The sequence below is a fragment of the Pempheris klunzingeri genome, chromosome 14, assembly GCF_042242105.1.
Source record: "Pempheris klunzingeri isolate RE-2024b chromosome 14, fPemKlu1.hap1, whole genome shotgun sequence".
NCBI classification, from domain to species: Eukaryota; Metazoa; Chordata; class Actinopteri; order Acropomatiformes; family Pempheridae; genus Pempheris; species Pempheris klunzingeri.
In genome coordinates, this window is record NC_092025.1 from 14,226,782 (window position 1) to 14,248,280 (window position 21,499).

At 40.7% G+C, this 21,499-nt stretch overlaps 1 protein-coding gene across 1 annotated transcript; it reads right to left on the reverse strand.

The window, feature by feature from the left end:
• Positions 1-523: 523 nt before the first annotated feature.
• Positions 524-20,475, reverse strand: b3glctb (beta 3-glucosyltransferase b). The gene is made up of 15 exons (XM_070843659.1): positions 20,326-20,475; positions 18,343-18,380; positions 18,206-18,245; positions 17,701-17,810; positions 10,633-10,709; positions 10,380-10,491; positions 10,049-10,185; positions 9,580-9,643; positions 9,123-9,239; positions 7,543-7,612; positions 6,544-6,657; positions 4,721-4,820; positions 4,231-4,350; positions 3,467-3,611; positions 524-1,601 (listed from the first exon to the last, which is right to left on the reverse strand). Exons 1-15 carry the CDS (start codon positions 20,384-20,386, stop codon positions 1,467-1,469), a joined length of 1,440 nt encoding a protein of 479 aa, XP_070699760.1. The 5' UTR covers positions 20,387-20,475; the 3' UTR covers positions 524-1,466.
• Between the last annotated feature and the right edge of the window lie 1,024 nt (positions 20,476-21,499).

Sequence of the window (21,499 nt, forward strand, 5' to 3'; positions counted from 1 at the left end):
TGTCCTCTAACATGTGATTCATAATCTTGTCTTTCTGTTTAAGGCAAAAACATGCACAAAACATTGTAGTTGTTCAACTTACTGAATGTTTTATTTTCAAACTATTAAAAAAGTATCTAAGGTAACAGGTTGTAACAGGCACAAACATTTATATATTCACAAACACAGCTGCAAGCTTGCCAGCTGTGGTTGTGGTTACTCTTCCACACTTCCACATACTAACTCACATACACGGAAAAGTCAAAAGTAAAATTCTACAAATTTCTATAGAATCATCCTCCATTAGAGGCTCATTTACTCATTAGTACTCCATGTGGTAAACATAAAAAACAGCTCACTCATAAAAACATGTACGAACAAATTTGCATGCAGAATTTTTCTTCAAGAGATGCTAAAATTAATACATACAGTCTAACTGGAATAAACGTATTTCCAAAAAAGTCGTCTGAAAGTGAAATAAACACAAAATTTTAAAAAGCATTACTGAAAGAATGGATGATGCTCATCTAATGATCTGGTTAGCAGTGGTTAAAAGCAAACTTAAATTAGGGGATCTGAAATGAAGACTATTGTAAATTCTATGGAAAATGACTCCTCTGATAATTGTCTGTGCTCTTAGCTCATTTTATCATTCTTCATATTGTTATCTGTGTTATTTTAGCTGGTCCCTAATTTTGTGTCGTTGCCATCATGGCCGAGTCTCCCTTACAGGGACTTACTTGGCTAAATAAATAAAATAAAACACTGGGTGTCTCTTCACCAATACAGGAGAGATCGTTCACATTTCAAGCTCTCTCACTGGAGATTAATTAGCCAAATGAGAAATAGATTAACATTATAAATAATACATTAACATAATGTATCGTGAAATAAATTAAACATCTTAGTTAATGATTTTGTTCAAATTTGGTTTGGGGTAAAGTGACAGCAGTGACTCTCAGACATTTGCGCTCACAATCCAAGTCACAACCAGTGTGACTTCATGTTAAATCAGTGTGCGCTTTCAGGTGCAGTAGAAATAAGATGAGGCTGAATATACGGCTCCATTAGAGCGGCATTACAGTTATTGATATTGAGCCACTAGGAGGCAGAAAAACTTCAGACACAGCTGCTGTTATGGCTAACAAGTTAGCAAACAGTCACCTATTATACATGTCCGGCAAATGCAAAGAAACATTAGCATCCACTCGTGGGCCATTAAACCAAAACAACGAGCTACATGAGGCTAAAAACCTCAACAGAACCACAGACTTGGGAGATAATTCTCTGTAAACGCTTTCACATTAAAAACAGTCAGTTGATTTAACGTTGATATTAAAAATATTGGTATTAAGGCTTGTAAGAATTATGCTTCAGGGCAGGTTTGCCAGGTCTCTCTGCAGGGTCTTGCTAGGGTCTCAAGATCTATGCGGTTGTGCAAGTTTGGATCTACAGTACATTAGACAGACTGTGTACACTCAGTGTTTCTACAGTTCATCTCGTGGGTGTGTGTCCTGCAGCCAGTGTTTGTAGACAGCCACAGGATCTATGTTCCAGTGCTTGTGGAAGGAGATGGCCTGCTGCAAAGAGATCAGTTTCTCCGAGTAGTCATCCGGTCGAGCCTAAAAGATCAAGAACAAGCGGTTTGTCTCTGCGTGTTTCCATGTGTGTGTCTCCTTAAAGGTTCTTTATACGACATTCTGACCGCTGAAATAGCATTAAACAACTATTTGCTGAGCAGACAATAAAGTCACACTCCCTCTGTGTTTGACGTAATCCGAGTGTCTCTGTCCCTTGTTTTGGCCGTTGGATAGTTGTGCGTGCATGTTGGTGCATGAGAGTCCGTAAATTGTTCAGTTAGTGAATCTGCAGCACGGTGAAACCGGGCCGAAAAACGGCCGACTCAGCTAAGCTACTGAGCTAACACAGCAGCACAAAAGCTAAGAGAGGTTGCCACTCAGTGGTTGAGTACAGAATGACTGAGAGACCTGGCTGTGGAGCCGTGGCGGTGGCGGCAGTGAGGTAGGGGTGTGTAGGGATGCACAAATGTATTTTGGTCTGAGATGCTGAGATCCCGTGTGGAGACCCTTTAATGCTTAATAGTTAGTTCATCCTGGGGATTCCCACTGCTGCACCGCTGTTATAACTTGCATAATTCACAAAGCTTTCTTTGACCACAACATTTTAAGAGAAGACAACCATGGAGAGAGTGTCATGCAGCGCATCACACTGTATCAGTGTGGATGCTGATTAAATCTGGCTCCCACCAACACATGGAGCGCTTTTGGTGAGACAACAGAGACGAGGACACAAACTCGGTGGGGCAGATAGAAAGTCACAGGAATTATACCACAGCATGATATCAACCATCCTGTTCCACAATCTTAATGTAACTTTAGACTTTACCTCTACCTAACAAACCCTACTTTACATCCTTCTACTGTGTGGGCCACCAGCAAAATAATGGTAGGCTTGTTCAAAAGTCTTGATCTGGATTGGTTCACACAGCCTTCAATGAATTTCTCAACGCTGGGGACACACTGTGACACCAGATTTTTTTTTTTTATCAAACTCATTCATTTGTTGGTTGTTGGGCTGTTATGACAATTTCAACAAATACCTCTAAAATAAGTTGCATACTCCGTCTTCACACAGTGACTCCGACGACTTCTGTTATGATGTCGTGTTGTTATACACTACAGTGGATACATACAATCTACACATACATTAGAAAAAACAACACAATCTGTGCATGACTGTTAAAAAAAGTAAAAACTAGCTTAAGTGTTGCGTAGGACAAATGATCTTGTTTGCAAAACTACATGAAAAGTGCTTGACGTTTCACGGGATGTTAAAAGACAAAACAACCGAGTTGCTGAAACATACGAGGTCAGTGAGCAGAAAGCCAAGATTAAACATCAAGTCCATTTGCTTGGCTTACTTCTCCTAGATATCCTGTGAGCTGAATTTCCCTCATAGAGAAAGGAAATCAATATTATCTTAGACGAGGGCTTTCTAAACTCAGCAAAAAATGAAAATATATTGGTTTTGGACTGGGATTAAGGCAGTAAATCTACTGCGTTTGGCCATCACTGAACCCTTGTAGTCACCACCGCACTGATTTACTGGTTTAAAGTGCCTCTCTGGAAATAGGGAGTTTAAAATGCCATCAACATCACAAACTGACTGTATCAAAGGCTGGATTTTTTCCTTTGAGAGTAATTCATAGTCAGACATGTATTGCTCCATTTAAACAATTAAAACCAAACGTATCCAAAGAATTAACACTTGAACGTATACCAGTGTGATAAGAACTACCTAACATGAATGCATGTCTTTGTATAGTTATGAGAACAAATTTTTATTTTACATCATTATTGTGAGGACATTTTGCAAGACTTGGTTTTAAGGTTAAGGGTTGGGGCTAGGTAACGCATTACACAAAGAATGTGTGTGTGTGTGTGTGTGTGTGTATATTGTTCCCTACCTGGTGGAACAGTGGACTGTGTGTGATGGGAACACCCAGGGAAGTGAAGCACCTGCCCAGCACCATGTCATCAGGAGCATCATCACTGTAGCAGCCACAACCACTGGATACGAGCCTGGACACCGCCACCCTACTAAGCACCATCCTACACACACACACACACACACAGACACACACACACACACACACACACACACAGATACAAGATTTATTTAACCCAGTGTGATTGTTTGACCATAAGGAAAATTGTTCTTTTTTATTTTCAGTTAAATATAAATCATATATAAAGCAGAAAAGCTTACAGTAACAATTTCTGTGCATTTCAAAGACGTAGTGTTTCTTGGATAATATACCACGACCGCCTGCTCATCATTACTATCAGCGTTTTAACTTTTCAACACAACACAAACATTTGCCAGAAAGGAGCTACAGTGAAGCTGACACATACTGTACTGCACTGTGCAATCTATGTAACACTGTCATACAGTCCTGATAAAGTTTTGTTGTCGCTGTATTGAGTTTTGTGTTCCTGCGACATTGTTAAAATCCTGCATAGTAGCTACATTTCCCTTTTGCAATCATTGTGTGTTCAGACATGAAGTGAATTTGAGTCTGTTGGTAGTAAATTTACAGCCAATGTCTGTACGGTTCAGCTGTCAAATTTAAGCAAATGATGCAAGAAATTTGAAAACTGGCATCTCCTTCTGTCTGAACACATCTAAGACCACCCGCACAACCACACTCCCTTCAGCCCACAGCCTCACCCTCCTCCTCCTGTGGTGTAGCTGTATCCGCTTTGAACCAAGCCATAGCCGTATCGCTCCCCCAGGCTCACTGCTTCATTTGGGTCATAGCAACGCAGCAGCCTCCGCAACCTGGGTAAACTACAGACGGACATTAATCAACAGACCAGTAGAAAGGAATGAGCACATATCACAGACTGTATGAACACACACAGAACAAGGTCCTTCTGTAGCTACATTAACTCTCCACTAAGAGACTTCACAGGAGTTTTAGGAGATCAAACACATTTCTAAAAGCTACTACTACTTTCCCACACAACCACTGTCCGCTCTCAGAGGTGTTTCTGCTGATTCAGCTTTTTAAAAGGCTGTGTGGGCATGTACAGATCGACCCTCCTGTCAGTTATGTTGCAGCTATCAGTCAATTACACCTTTAGAACTCCAACCGGTTTATGAAGCCGGAGCAGAATTATTATCAGCCAGCAACACCTGTGTGTCTTTTCCCGGTTACCTGATGAGCGTGTCATCGTCGACAATGAGCAGCCAATCAGCCTTTGGCACAGCGTCGCTCAGGAACCGCCTCAAGATGGCGAATGTCTTCCCGCAATGCCCTGCAGAGAGACGATATATAAACGAACAGTGTGAAAACATATTGCCAGTTTAGGTTTGTGGCTCGTGAAATGTTCAGGAGGAGCAAATTTCTCAGATCCCACGATGAAAGAATCATATCAACGGGTCATTATTGATCCCTTAGATAAGTAGGGATGTCTGTGAATGAATGTGACTGCAGTGTCACATGTACGTGTTTAAGTATGTGACAGATAAACATTTAAAACATTTATATTTAGGAACTGGATTTACTGGACTGAAGAGGTACAGCATATATGACAGATATGGACTCTTTTACAATAAAGGTCATTCCTCGTTTTATCTAAACTAAACAGAGAGATTGTTACAAGTTTGCCCTGTAATGCTGCGTGGGGGGAAAATGCGACACTGTGCTGATATTATTTAGAGCAGTTTCTTGTTTAATAGTTAGAAGCACAGGGTCTAGTAACATTTTACCTACTTGTTGATATTACTGCATTACTGAAAAAACATGATTTGTATCTACTTCAAAGTCTAGATCAGATATTTTAGAAAACTGGCAAATGTCTGTCAAATGTCAAATATTACTGAACGGGTTTTTGTCCTGCTTGTGGCATGTCTCTATGGATGTCTCAAGATCCATTTGTACAGTTGTCACGACGCCCAGAGGGTGAACCCTACTTCATCTCACTTTTCGTTCCTGCAAAACTAATCACATTCCTGTTGGCCTCAGCTTTACTTTGTGTGCTAATTGGCAAGTGTTGCATGCTACCACACTAAACTAACAAGGTAAACATTATACCTGCTAAACATCATCATCTTTACAATCTTAGCATGTTGGCCTACTGATGCTAGCATTAAGATCAACGCACCACTGCACCTGAGTACAGCCTCACAGATGATGTGGTATAAAAATGAGACATCCAAGCCAATATACAGTATGGAGATATTCATAAGAGACAAAAAGAAAATAAGAAAGGACAAGGGCATTCCCTTTGCTTTTATTCTCCTGAATATCAGATTAATGTGGTGCTTCGACAAAAAGAAGAAAAGAGAATCGTGGGAAGAGAGAGGCAGTTCACTAAAAGAGAAAATGAACAAAAGGATAGGCTTGTAGAATATTGAAGAATGTGGGCTAAAGAGTGAAGAGCGGTATGGCACAGAGAACATGATAGGCAGTGTAATACTTCCATCAGCCTGTGAACAGTGAGAGTAATAAAAGAATGGATGGGACAAAGAGTTGGAGGTGTCGTTGACACTGTTCCTGAGCCCCTGCTGTGTGAGCGGATCCAAAAGTAGATTAGAGGGAGTGAAACAGACAGATCTGCGCTGTAATCAGATGAATCTCAGGCAAGAATATTTGTTTACAAAGACAAAATTGGCATTTGTCTCTCCTCACTGAAGCCAGTCATTAGTGCAGTTCTGTTTCTAGAGTCTATCATTTGCCCACCTATTCACTAGGAAGTGGAGCGGCATTGTGGCTATTTGCTATGACTCCCTAGTCTTTTCATTTGTCTGCCCATGCATTGACTCCCCCATCTGTGGTGTGTGAGGACAGGGAGTCAGGACAGTTTCACCTCAGTCCTCAAGAGGCTGAAGTACTGTCTGTCTCCATTTAACAACGATTACATCAGGGAAAAAAAAGATACAGGAAGAAAAAAGGGGACAGAGCGCAGTGGCAGTGTAATGATTTAACCACCCCATTCGAACTTGACTGTCTCCGTATTTCATGCCTGACCAGCTCACCTCTGTCAGTATTGGGCACTCCCAGACTGACTGTGGGTATGGAGGTGTCCGTGACGTCGCTGTAATACTCTAAAATGCCTGCGTCTTTCTCCCAGGTTGCTTTTACCACTGGCACTGTGTGGAGAAAGAAGGAAAGAGAGAAAGAGGGGTAACAAGCCATCAGGTGGGAGAGACAACACCGAACTCCGAACCATACAGACCCGTACAGAGCTCTGAGCACTAAATTGAGAATTGAGTTCATAATTAGAACTATCTTCAAGTCCCTACAGCAAACCTGTAAACTCAACAAAGGACTGTGTTATCAAATAATGGACGATGTCATCACATCTATGAACAACACACTGGATAATTAAGTGCTCGCATGCCGACCTGCATCTACATTAAAACTCCTAAAACTGTTAACTGAAGATATAACCACACTCAATCTCCCACAAATCCAGTAATTAATAGAGTGCACTACTGCGTCAGCTTGCTATGAATTCTGAATTTAACCTGAATTTTAAAGTAGCAGCCATTTCACAGTTAAGTTAATCACACGCTGTTCTTTCTACTTTAGATTTTGTTAATTGCTTTGAAAGTCCATAACTACTGGCTCACTTTGACCCTTAAAACAGACATCAATGTTTGGGATAATTACATAAACTGCTGCAATTTCAGCAGACGGTCTAGATGAGGTTGTGAATTTCAACAGGTAGTTTTCACCTGACAGGTTAACCTGGACTGAACGACGAGACTGCTAAGTGGCAGTAAACAAAAAAAAACACACTGGAATAAAACTTTTGCGGCTAAATCTCCATTTAATTTCTGTTTATTCTGTGATAACCTCAGACTGAGAGAGTTCACAGTCAAAGTTCACCTCAAAGTTCACCTCAAGCTTGCAATGAAACTTTTCCCCTAAAAAGTGCAGTTCGGATAATCGATAATTGGATATGATCATTTTTCAATGAAATAAACCGTATTTTGTTCTTTAAAAACTGCTTGGGAATGACACACACTCACCTCGCTCCGAGTGGAATTTCTGGCAAGTTTTCACGGCAACAAATACATCTTTCTTTGACACTGGCTCTCCCTAGAAAACAGAGGAAGAAAAAACGATGTCCGTCTTCATTCAAAAAAGGATGTGTAAATAATAATAAACAGTGCACAGGTGAACATAAACTGGAATGGAAAATGGTGTCAGGATGGCACAAAAATGAGGCAGAAAGAGGCACACGGTTCTAACAGTATTATCATGGTGGAAAAACAAATCTCACCCCATGTGTTGGTGTTCCCCTGAGATTTCTTTTGCACTGTATTCCCATTTCAGGTGTAGCTTCTCATTAGAGAAAAGAGGTATTATTCCCTGATGATGGATAACACCATGGGTTCGGAGGTTGCCAACCCTGACGGCAGGGTTGATCGCAATGGTGTGTGAACAGGTGAATGTGAATGAAGTGTGAAAGCGCTGTGTGAGTGGTCGATAAGACTAGAAAGTCCATTCACCATTAAAGTCATATTGCTCACTTTCTCACAAACTCAGATTTCTACAGCACAAAACAGATTCTTGTACGCCATTTTCAGGGTTTGCTTATTATTAATTAAAAAAAAAAACTGTTTAACTTCCCAAGTAGATACAATCTATATGCGGCTTTCTTAAAAATACAGACATTATTTTCTGTAAAGTTTTTATACAGGGGACCCGGTGATCCAGTGATTTATCAGGAGTGCGCTGCTGGATAAAAAAAGCTGTTACATTTATTTCAAGCAAACTCCACTGCTGAACAGAAATTACATAATTAAAATTGAATTTTAAAATGTTTGACGGAACTGGAGGTGAGAAAAGTAGAATTTACAGAATAAACAGGAGCCTCGCAAGACTAGTTTTGGTTTCCTTCAACACCAGTTATTGCATTTCTTCGGTCATATCAGAATTAAAATCATGTTCTCGGCAATAAGAACGAGCATGTGCAAATCTGTATTTCAGAAAAATTCAGATTGCAGAGAGCCAGGCTTATCCACCAGACGTAGGTTGTTTTGTGTGTCTCCTAAGCCTCACCTTGTTTTCCTGTGAAATGCGCTTTAGTGTTCATTTGTGTTTTCTTTGTTCCAACTGAACTAGCACACATTTCAGTGATGCTTCATCCCACTAGGCACTGTTGGCTGTGTGCTTTGTTGTCTGTTGTCCCTCAGACTGATTCAGCCCACTCATTCTGGCATTTGTATTCCTGCACAATAACCCTTGGCAACATGCATAATGTGCTTGACTTTTACTTAGCTTGATAGCTGAGTTTTAACTGTGATTTAAGGTGATGGGTTATAAAATCAACCGTGAGAGATACGTATTCAGTCCAGGTCTGTAACACCTGTCATGGCCATGGTAATTGTGTTTACCTACTAAATATTTAATGTTCTTTTGGGTTGTAAAAACATATATTCTTTCTAATGACGAGTGTTCATCTGCTGATTTAGAAACATTTCCCAAAGTAGCAGGTGGTGTCAACACCACATACAATGGCCATAGCGGACACATAAATGGGACAAAATATTCTAATTTTACCAAAACATAATGATTTAAATGTGAATAAATAAGATGTACATACACAGGTGGGCAGGTAGGTTGTAAATGACGTAGCACAGCTGGCTCTCGGCTCCGTACAAAACTCTGGAACTGCTGTCAGCTTTGGACCATTTCCGTCCTCCCAAATATACAGCGCAATCTAGAAGAACAGAGGCAGACGTGAGGAAGAATTGCAGGCGTAGAGCTCTTGCATTTATATAGCAGCAGATGTATCAATGGCTACAGGCATGTAAAGTTAACTGGGTTAAGTGAGAGAGCTTTTCAGCAAAAGCTCAGTCAGTCGCTGGGGGAATACTGTCTATCATCGCATATGTCGAAGCATTTCAGCTCAGCAGGCAGCCTGACAGACGACGCTGAGTTTCTCACAGCAGTTGTTGAAGCGCAAAGAAAAACAAAGCCAGAAACTATGCTGTTATAGTCCTTGTAGGCAGGAGCTGACACACACATTTACTAAACTGGTGGAAATTGTTTTAAAGTACCTCATGTTTCAGGTCGATGGTGAAATCTGACTTCAGATACTCGTGTTGGATCCGTTCAGCAAGTCTGAAACACACACAAGGGAAAACTGTTGAAAGAGGAGAAACAGCAGCTACAACAACCTACAGTTCTATATGAGTGAGTTTATGGAAGTCCTGAGTCGATGGTTTGGTATCTTTGAATAGTCTTTTGTGTTTATACCTAATATTTCAAAATGTAGATTATCTGTTGGTTGCAGCTTGATTTGAATCATAGGAAAGTACCAAAAGCTCAAGATTTGAAAGACTGTATAAATGCAATGGCAGAGACTGCATCCTATGAGTCCCTTTGATCAGTAGATTAAAAGGTACTTCTGAAGACGGTACGTCCTCCTGGCACAAAATCCATGCAGTGCCTGTTTAGATCAGTTCAATGTTAAAGAAGAGAAAGAAAAGACAGACAGCTATCGAGACCCCATTAGTGCTCACACACCTCTGGAGGAGTGGCGTGCTGAGAGCCCAGCCTGCTGCAGGGTCAGGGTAACTAAAGGAGCCGGGGTCCTCAGAGAAGGCATAGTGGTGGATGATGGAGGCCTCGTTGTCATGGAGATGTTTGCCCAAAAACCATTCCTGTAGGTTGCAAGAAAGCCAACAGGGCTGAATGACATGAAAGGAAATTTACTCAGTTATTTTCTTGGCTTTGTTTGATATGTGCATCAGTGCAGTAAACTGGATCTTCATCCAGACATTCATATTACACAAAGGGCTGAAGTATATATTGTTAGGATTTCTAGGAATGTTTTGTTGAGGTGCGTGCATCTCACCTCCTTGGCTTGATATCTGTGGAGGACCTGCAGCAGAGCAGACAGTGTGACTCTGGTTTCCTCCTCTATGAAGAAAAACCAGGAGGCGGATTGGCCATAAGTAGCAGAGAGACTGGGAAGATCCACAAGAGGCCATTAACTTTTTGCCTTTATTTCCTCCCACAAGAATCATTAAGGGTAAATTCATTAAAATCGTATTGAATTTGATTTAATTAATTTGTTTATCATCTCTACAGGTGTGTTTAACACTCACCGGGGAAGCGCGGGCAGAATACTCCAATCCCCCTCATACTCTGACAGCTCATGGAGAAGAAGAACAACTGGAAGTCCCTGCATGAAGAAAAACTATTGAACTTTACAAAATGTTGTTAAATTAATTCACCAACATTATGCAGCCACATGAAGACAAGCTTTTTCTGTGTGTGTGTGTGTGTGTGTGTGTGTTGGTTGGAGATTAAAAATAAGTACATTTGTACAATAAGTACAGGTCAATTGCTTTTTCAATCTTTAATTGGAAAAACAATCAGTGACTTTGTGTGGAAGAAGAGTCAAACAGTCAGAGTTAACAAAGACCATCTCTGTGATACCCGTTATCTCTAAATTGCAAGTTTAGGGTTTGTCATGCCAGCTCATACAAAGGAAGCCAGGCTGTGTGTAACTTGGTTCACACCCTTATGGCCAACACTTAAGGTATATCAGAAAACTAGCATTGCATGAGCGAGATTTAATGTAAGTGTGAAATTGTACTGAAAAACAGCTGCTTGAAACTGTTTTACTTTGCTGTATTTCAAGAAGATCCCACATCCATCAAAAAAAACTGAAGAATTGTCTCCTTTGAGTACCAAATCACGCAAAGACGGTCAGACAACAAAGGATCCTGTTGGATGATGGTGCTAAGTTCTCACCACTAGAGGGCACTGTACACGAGTGATCATCTCCCTGAGGGAAGCTTGACACAACAGCTTAAAGTAAAACCGCATAAGCACTTTATTCTTGGAGGAAATGATACAAGCTGTACTGACGCTGACAGATGGTCCGCTGAATGCACCTGGACATGCTGGTGGGCGGTGAGGCCGTCATTAGCAACAATGTTGAGCAACAACATTTGCACATCCTCCTGTGCATGCTGTTTGGAGTTTTATACCGTTTCGATTCTAGTTTTGACGATGACGGGCTGAAAATGGGGGCAAAACAGGAGGAAGGAAATGATTCAGAGGCTGCTGTTTTACATTTCTCTCCTCAGAAAGCGATTCATAATAGAACTCAAAAATCTCCCCCATGCAGCTATTCATAGCACTGACACAGTTGTACAGATTGATGCAACTACTTCCAGAAATAGGTTTGAAATGAAAGTGTCTGCTTCTGTCTTGTGTAGGCAGAGATCGAGTCTCTCGTTCAGTTACATTCATTTTTAACTCAGCTGCCAAAGACTGACCAAAAAGCAAAGCTGGTAGTCTGAGTGAATCGTGACAATGAGGAGGCTAATCCAGGCCGCAGAGCTCTACATGAGGGATTTCAGAGAGCAGCATAAAAGGTGATTACTGCATTACTGATTACTACATTAATCCCTAGAGGCACGTTTGCCTGGGGAAGGCAGAGAGGTGCTGCTGCCACAAAACAGCATGTAACCAACATCAGCATGCTAAAATCCTCACAAATGAAGGCTAGCATAAGTTCAACCAGTCATTATGTTCTCTCTCTCTCTCTCTCCCTTTCACTCGCTTTCTTCTAACTCATCAGCTGATTGTGGCAGGTTTTTTTTTTCCACTCTCGCACTTGAGCGATAAAATACTTCCCTAATGAGCCAATCATCTGATAGCTGTCAAAGTTTAAAACCGTCACTCTCTCACTGCCCTGTCAGCTGTCATTTCAGGCAAATCCAACTCCAATCCCGTTCTCCTCCACTAACTTCCACAATCCACCAATCACCTCCGCATTCAGCACCATGGATTCCTCCCACTGCGTTTATCAGAAGCCCGCTCCTCATTCAGTTCTCAGCTTCTCTTCACCCCTCATCACCACCACCAGTGTCTAGGCTTATTTCAATCACATGTCATTTTGATGATGGGGTCTAGCTGCCAAAGATGATCTATCTCCATCTTGCATTGTTAATAAATCTTCTTGCGCGCAAACTTCATGATACAAAGTGGCATCAAGTTTGCAGGCATTTGGTCACAAACCAAGTGTTGGACAAATTAAAGTGTTGACTTGCTGATTTGAGTATCAGCACAGTTACTGCAGTTCAACCTGAGGGGAACATGAATGTCTGTACCAAATGTCAAGGTAATCTATCCAATAGTTGTAGAGACATTTCGCTAAAAAATATCAACTCCACAATGAAGCTAAAGGAAAGGTGAGACGATCGGTAAGCTATATCCACTGGGGACCATGAATGTCTGTCGAAATTTAGTTGGTGACTCTACCATCACTCAAGCTAGAGTACTTTAATTCCACACAGATAGCCGGACATTGAAAATGAACATGCAAACACACCTCTTCTTGGGTTCATTTTAGATTCTGACGGTGTAACGTTTTTGTTTTTTGTTTTTTTTCTACCATCTGCCTTTAGTGTTGTGGTGACGTGGGTGAAAAACAGCTGCGAGAGCAGCGGCCAAATGAGGCTGGATGATGAACATTGGCACTGACGTCTTGAATTAAAAGCCCGTGCTTACGGCCAATAACATAAAACATCATGTAACAAAATGTTTATCTCTGACGTGGATATTAATCTGTGTAAACAAAGTGCTAAAATTAAATCTGAGATGCTGTAGCTCATATTTTGGTGACACCCCGACCACAACGGTGTAACAATGATTTACAGTTTGACAAAACAGTTTTGAGTGTCGGCAAATAAACAAGAAAACAGGCACACGTCAAACACCAAGCTAACGGTGTGTTAGAGGTTGTGTGCAGTTTGATCTCTGCCTTCATTTGAAATAAGCTGGTTAGACGTCAGTCAAAAAACGCCTGACGCACAACCTGCCCTCATTCAAAAGAGCTTCCTACAATCAAGGTCTATCTAGCTGTGATAAACACCAAATGTGGAAAAACCTTTCACTTGCTACACTCATCTACGTCGCTCACACACACACACACACACACACACACACACATCAGCACAAGCCTGACAACACAAGCACACATGCAGAGATGATTGTACACATACGCGCATCCAAATGTTCCATTTATGAAATTGGCACACAGCATGTAAGTCTGATGTTGTACAGATGTTATTATTTGACACCACGTCTCAATCCCCATTAGGAATTATTTCTTAATTCAGTTGAGAGACAGGTGTTTTTGTGAAGTGTTTTGATGAGTGAGGCGTATTTTTTCAGTTGTCTAAATGTGCGTGCCACTTCAAAGCCCTGACAGTCAAGTCAGGACTTTCTCGACAAGAAAACTCAGCATTTCTACACATTAGTACTTGGGTGTGGCCCTTCGGGGCGTGCCGCTTGCTCGCTTGATCCGCCAAGTGTGAAGTCGATCGGATGAAGAATTTTCAAGATGCGCGACGGACAGAAAGACAGACAAGCTGAGCTTCCTTCTTTTATATTTAAATTAATAATTCAATAGAAGACATTTAGTTTAATTGATCTCCTACTTAATCGTATGATCATATTATATCATCTATTTACATCTAGACCACTGCACATTTCTGCTTTATCTTTCATTTGTCTTCTTATGAGAATAATGAGAGTAATTCAAAAATATTCACATAAGATTATATATATATATACACACACACACACACACACACACTTATAAGAAAAAAACAATGATTCTTGCTTCAAAGCAGGGCTTTGTATGAAGTCAAAGGTGTTATGGCATGGCTGTATCACTGTTCAATACACACTTTTCATGATTAAGACTACCCATAGACTTCCAACATTATATATGTATATTGTAGCATACAGGACGAAAGCTTAAATAAGACATTTGTTCTAAGAAATGTTGACAATGTCAATATTCTATTGGAGGTATTATGACTAGAAATCTTAAATGAGTTCAAGAAGGACATAGTCACCATTTGAAGTGAGAATCATCTGTGGAGCCCCTATAAAATGTTTGTATGTTAATCAAATTCATGTCAATTGTTTCCATTTTCCAAAACACAGGATATTCAACAGTTCATTAAAAAAGTTTTATTGCCCATTTTCTATATTTAGAATCACTTTAATTTGCTATTTGTGTGCTTTGTAATTTAGTACATTTCAAACACACCAGACATCTTGCATTTCACAGATCAGCTGATATAACAATTGAACTTTTTCTGATCAACACACTAAATTGCAAACACTTGATTGTATTTACGTTGAATCTGTCATGTCATATAGTCATGTCATGTCATCATGTCTTTGTAGTGTGTAGCAGCTGCCTGTGCTGGCCACAGGTTGTAACCAAGTCTTAGCATAACTGGCTTTAAACACACCAGCGAAGGGCAGTAAGGTGAGATTTTTGTGAGTAAAACAAAGCGAAACTGTAACAGTGTGGGTCAAAAACAGGATTTAGGAAAGGGCATGGTATCCTCTATGTTATCTTCTATGCTGTTATACTTTAATAGTGTTGCTGTCTCATGCCTCTCTGACATATAATTGCTTTTCACAGCTGCCATGCATGGACAGTCATATAAAATATAACTTCACCCTCAAGTCTGAGACTAATTCCACCCACTGAATAATTTTGACAAACACTAAAAAGTGGGCAAGTGGCTGAGAGAGCTGAGGAGGATGAGGGGGCCGAGGTGGCTCAGTGATATCATCCCCTGGCCAGAGAAAAAAAGGAGAGCGACACAGGACCATAAGGCATCTATGTAACGGAGGGCTCTTTTTAGGTGGAGGACTTTAGAGGTCATAAGTGTGGTGCAGGATCTGTGGTCCTGATCTCGATCAGTTTGCTGTATCAATTCGAGCCACTGGCGTCAGTCCCAGTCCTCGATGAAGAGTCTTGATCGGTATATATTTGATAACAAGCATAGTTCAGAGAGTGAGCATTAACATTCTTTTTTTTTTTTATATATATATACTTCATAACGTAGACAGGTCCCAAATGGCTCTTACTGACTCTAGTTCAGCTTTGGCCTTACAAGGTTCCAGCTGATGTAAAGCAGCAGATGAGCCATTTTCAACTCACGAAATGTAGATTTCTATATATTTAGGAAGAGATGTCAATATCAACACAGGTTTATGTGTGCACTACTTCTTTAAAAAACTATGAATGACAAAGTGGAGTTTGTTGATGTACTGTACCTCGACAATCCCACTAACTTTATTCTCTTTCTGTCTCTCAGGGAGAAATTGGTGCGTAAATCTCTCAAACCGCTGCCACCACCACCACGCTATCATCCAAACAAAGCAATCATTGACATGTCATATTGAATCACCGCTCCCACTATGTCGCTGACGAATGGATTACTGATGTGTTGGTAAGCACAGCGTGTGTGATTTAAGCTTTTCCAGCCGCTACATCAGATTTGCTGTTTACAGTCTGTAGTGGGATCGCTCTCCGCTAAAGACAGATGACAGAGACTCTGGGAGAGGTTGAGAGTCTTCGGTATAATCAAATAAAACATTCTGATTATAAAACCATTGTGACTACAAAAACAACTACATGATTCCTGCCTTGACTGCAGCCTGATAAAAGCAAATCATATGTGAAACATCTAAGACGGTTGAATTTGTTTGTCAGGGGAAATAAAAAAAAAAAATCAGTCTGGGACATTTTCTTTAATGTGCTACTGTAGAAATAATTCTACGGAGCCCCTGCCGGCAGCCTTCTGCCATTCTCTCTATCGGGGAGGGTTTTGTGGATTGAAAACGAGCTCAGAGGAAGAGTCGAAGACTGAATGACTGCCTCTTTACTTCACAGTGCATCATCCCATCAAAGGAAAAGCAACATTTCTGTGTCTCCACCTCAGGCTGTTACGTCCATATGACTGTCATCTCCTTTCCCTGAGATGTTTAACAAATTAGTTTTCACAGCTATCCTGCAGGAACACACTATTAAATAACTACCGTGTGAGAGCAGAGAGCTTAGTTCCTCTCAGCCCAGGTAGGAGAGCTCTATGGCAAGGAGGACACCTATTGGTACCAGTGTATTACCACAGCACTGCAGAACTCCTGATATCGCCCCTAAAAGCCACTGTCACACAGGTCCCATAGTAGGAAAAATTCACTTTTTGTCTTTTCAATATAAATGTGTGTCCCCCGTGTGTCCGGACACCCCCAAACTATGAGAAAAGGCCCTCCTCTCCCTTTTTCATCATCCATCTGTTAGTAAGTGTGTGTCGCCCTCATAAGGCCACATAGGAACACAAAGGAACGCACTGAGATCATTAAATCATGCATCTAACACTGAAGAACCATAAAAATGGCTTTTATGTTTTAGCCCATTATCCACAAATAATGTATACTTAATATAACTGCTGCTGACCATGTGGACCTGCTGTCAAAATGAAATAAATAAATATCATGAAATGAAAAGCCTTATTCAAAATTAAAGTAACCAAAAAAAGAGTCCACAGCCCCCCGAGCAGCTCTGACATCCTAACATCAGCATGCCAACATGCTCACACGTCTATCTTAGTTTTGTGTGTTAGCACGCTAACGTGCTAATCAGCACTAAAGACATGTGCAGCTGAGGCTGGTGGGAGTGTCATTAGTTTAGCAGGTATTTGGTCACAAACCAAAGTGTTAAATTAAATATTTAAACTGATCTTGGTGTTAGACGGCAAGTTCACAAAGTTCACAAAGTTATTAGAATTAAAACTGAGCAGAACAGGAGTGTCTGCACCAAATTTCACTGCAATCGGTCCAATACTTACAAATGATTCCCCTGAAAACCACAAATGTGAACCTCATGGTGGAAAAGTCAGGGGATAACCAACATCAGGAGGATTCACCCACTGGGGACCCTGAACGCCTGGAAAGCATTTCATGGCAATTCGTCCGATGGTTCTTCAGATATATCAATCCGGACAGAATCTGGGCGATGGACCGACCGACATTGCCATCCTAAGAGCCAAACTGCTATCAAACTGCTAAATACAAAATACACAGATGAACCAATATATTGTAAGACATTTCAATAAACTATTGAAACTTAACTCATTATTTCAAAGGTTATTTCACCCATCTTATTTTCTTGATAAGAGTTTTATTGGAGTGGATTTTCACAATCATGATGACAGACAGGACGCCTACTTAACATGCTCGTATGGACACAAGAGAAACAGCAGGGCCAAGTTCTGAACCACGCATATTGTCCCTATGAGGCCACAGTGTTAGGCACTAAGCACCGCTCCCTGCCTGCCAGATGTTACCTGCCCCAGTGTAGCTGCCTGCCGCAGAATCTCCGCCTTCCTCTGAGCACCTTGTCGGGCGTGGAAGGAGTTCCTCTGACTCTGGATCACGAACACGACCTCCTCCACTCCTGAGTAAAACACACGCAGACAAAAAAGGTAGGGGGATGATGAATTGGGAAAAGCAAAGAGGCTTGATGATGCAAATGGACAACAGATTCGCCCAGGAATCCAATGATTTACATGCATGTCAACTGTTTTGAGTCCAGCTAGCACAAAGTATTACTTTAAGTCCTCCTCCCCTTCAGATTTATTTATTGTAAGGAACAGTCTTAAAGATTATGGGGCTTTTTTTTCCACTCACACTCAACATGTATACTAATGACATTTCACGCCAAGAACAAAGTGGTGAGATCAATCAAATTAAACCTCACTGATATGCACCACATAACTGATTTGCTCTCCTAAATGGTGTGTCACTGTGGGCAAAAATAGGAGAGCATCTGCAGTGAAATCCCTCACTCACCGTTGGAGGCGGGTGCGGCGTGCTGGTGGCGCTCTGCTGCCTGCGGGGAGCCAGAGGGATTCTTGTTAAGTCTGACACACACTTCTGAGCCACACGATGAAGCAAAATCACAGCAAGAATCTGCGGGCGGCACTTACATGAGCACGACCTGTGTGTTTGTCTCCAGCAGAGGGGCCTGGAGGTGGCCAGAAGAGAAGCAACAGTGTTATCATTATATCATCAAAGGAAATTGTTTGGGCTGACATGAGTAGCCAATTAGTGATAGTTGATTAATCAAGCCTAAATTCCTGTTTTTATATCATTGGAAATTGTTAAAAAAAATAGAATCTCTGTGGGTTTTGACTGGCTGACTAAATATGTCACGCTGAGCTCTGGGAAATTGTGATGTCGGTTTTCTGGCACTCATACATTAAACTAATAGACACATCAATCAATAATGAAAATAATTGTTAGATGAAGTGGCAGTAGAGTCATGTCTGCACCCTATCTTAGCAAGACAATACGCACTCAAAACAGAATTTGAGACCGGCAGAGCTGTAGTTGTCCTACTAAGTTTACACTGTGTAAACATGTGAATCTGTGCCAAGGATAGAGATATGGCTGACAAGGCAGTCTAAGGAATATTAATAATATGTGAAGTTTAGCATCAAAGTGAATGGGCCGTGCATTGCTGAATGATCATGTGAGTGTGTATTTACAGTCACAGGCATCTGAGCAATGGAGCAGGTGGAGCAGCTGCACTCCCACTATAAGACTCGGGGGAGCAAACCCCCATTTTTGATCAGACAACTTTGCTATTTTTAAACATTTCAGCAAGTTGGGATCAAAATTTGTTACATCTGGCCGCGTTCATGTGTAGTGTGTGAATTAAAAATACATTTCCTGCCCTTACCAAAGCCGTTTTCTCACATAAACTCTTGGATTAGTCGAGGGCTGCAGGAGGCAGGACACGATACAAAGCTACGCTGCGGTTGCAATTCTGCGTTATTAAGTGTTTACCAAAAACCAAACAGCTTTTATTTTTTACGAGAAATCACAAAAAGTACTCTCTCCCATTAGCGCTGACATTACGTTATTCTAATCGTTTTTCATTCATTCTAGATTAATACTGAAGACATAAAATCTATGAAGCACCAAATATGGAATTGTGTAGTAAAAAAAAGTTGTTGAACAAAGCAGAATAATGAAAATAATGAAAAACCATTGAATGAGTAGGTGTGTGTAACTTTTGGCTGGCATCGTATGACCTCCGTATGGTCATATGTTCTCAATAATCTAATGGATAATAAGGAAAAAGACAAATTAATATATTGAAAAAGTTAATTGCATTATGGGTGTCACTGGCTGCTGTGGTAAATGTACTCTGAATATCTCAAGAATCTAAATATCCAATATATTTCCACACATATCAGCCAAAAGGCCTCTTTCATCACTTGTTATGGCTGGAAAAGCACAAGTGAAATTAATAACATCAGTGGCCCAATGAGCAATAGTGATGAATGGAAAACAGTGATCATTTCAGTCAAGAATTCAAGGTCTATGGTGATACCATGAAGAAATACCAGGAAATGTACTTGTTTTTCCCTCTGACTATCTTAAACCTGAGTAGAGGTCTAATTGGCCAGATTTACTGCTCGTACAGGGCTTTTCATTTTTTAATGTCCAATGTCGTCAGTTGTACTTGCAAAACTAAAGCTGCAGTTTAAGTAAAATTGACAACTTCACTTACAGGAGGAATGTGAAATTAACTGTACTTTCAAAGCCCCCTGGGATCGCATGCATTTGTTTGTGTTTGTGGTGGCCAAGTTAATCTGAATAAAGTCGACGTTTCCTGTTTAGGACTTCAAAATATTGGTGCCATATAAAATATCTTGTTTTGTAGCAGAGTAAGTATCAAGCCGACACTGATGAGCACCTCATCTGAGTAAATTGTCGTTATACACATCTTGGAATACATTTTCTGTAACTGCAACACACGCCCTGAGTTATTAGATTACATTGATAGTTTTACTTTGAAGGCCAAATTGATGGAACATCCGGTATTTTTCAGCGTCTCTTACTTTGTGCTAGCAGTTTAGCTAACGCGGTAGCTGTCTCAGTAGGGCTTTGACCCCACTTACCGAGCCAAAGGAGGAGAACAACGACCACTTTGCACCCGCTAACCACATTATGGTGTGACATGGCTCCCGTGGCTGCTCTTCCCCGTCAGAAATCACCGTCTGTTCATGGCGAACGGGAGGAATTGGTTACAATCGTGTACTGGCAGAGCTCTTGTGTCCGACTGTAGTAGCTGTTAGTGCGACGATTTAGCGACCTCTAGTGGACACTGAAGTACCAGGTTACCACTATGAACTACTGTTGTTCACTGCACTAGAATAATTAAGTGTCCTGCTCATTCTCATGTATAAAAACATACAACGCACTGTGTGTTTAATCAGACATTAACCTATGTAATTACAATTTTTAGGTTATTTTCTTTTTTTTTTTTTTAAGAGAAATGATGTGCTACTACAGGAATTATCTATCTATCTATCTATCTATCTGTCTCTCTGTCTATCTGTCTATCTGTCTATCTATCTATCTATCTGTCTGTCTGTCTGTCTGTCTATCTATCTATCTATCTATCTATCTATCTATCTATCTATCTGTCTGTCTGTCTGTCTGTCTGTCTATCTGTCTATCTATCTATCTATCTATCTATCTATCTATCTGTCTGTCTGTCTGTCTGTCTATCTGTCTATCTATCTGTGTGTGTGTGTGTGTGTGTGTGTGTATATATCTATATATATATATATATATATATATATATAGATAGATAGATAGATAGATAGATAGATAGATATACATACATATATACCTATTCCAGGTACAACATGAGACGTCTCTGTCTGCAATCATAGGAACAGCTAAGATACTGTGGAGAACCCTTGAACGCCCCTGGTAGGGTGTCTGATATGAGACTACCCAACAGTGTGCAAATGATGAACACTTAAGTCAGTCGCAAGCTACAGGCGAGAAACAATCTCAACCTGTAACACTAAACAATCTCTGCACCTGTATGAGATCATAATCTAATCTTTCCTGCGAATTTATCCTTCATGGAAATTTTTCTTCCAGGCTTGAATCTCTCTGCTGATATGAGAGCAGCTGCAGGCCTGAAGAGCCTCAGAGGTCAGAAGTTACAACACAACAAATAGGCTAGATAATAGATAAATAGAAATGAACTGAGCTTTATGAGATTTACAAGGGCTCTTTTTGTAAAGAAGGATGATGTGTTGCTTTAGACTGCTCACG

Bases quoted from the DNA above. Each gene is read 5' to 3' on its own strand.
- b3glctb (XM_070843659.1), bottom strand. From the start codon at position 20,386: ATGTCACACCATAATGTGGTTAGCGGGTGCAAAGTGGTCGTTGTTCTC. The intron at 17,811-18,205 runs GTGAGTGAGGGA...TGTTTTACTCAG, and splicing joins CGCCGCACCCGCCTCCAACG to GAGTGGAGGAGGTCGTGTTC. The intron at 9,240-9,579 runs GTACTTTAAAAC...CTGTTCTTCTAG, and splicing joins CCATCGACCTGAAACATGAG to ATTGCGCTGTATATTTGGGA.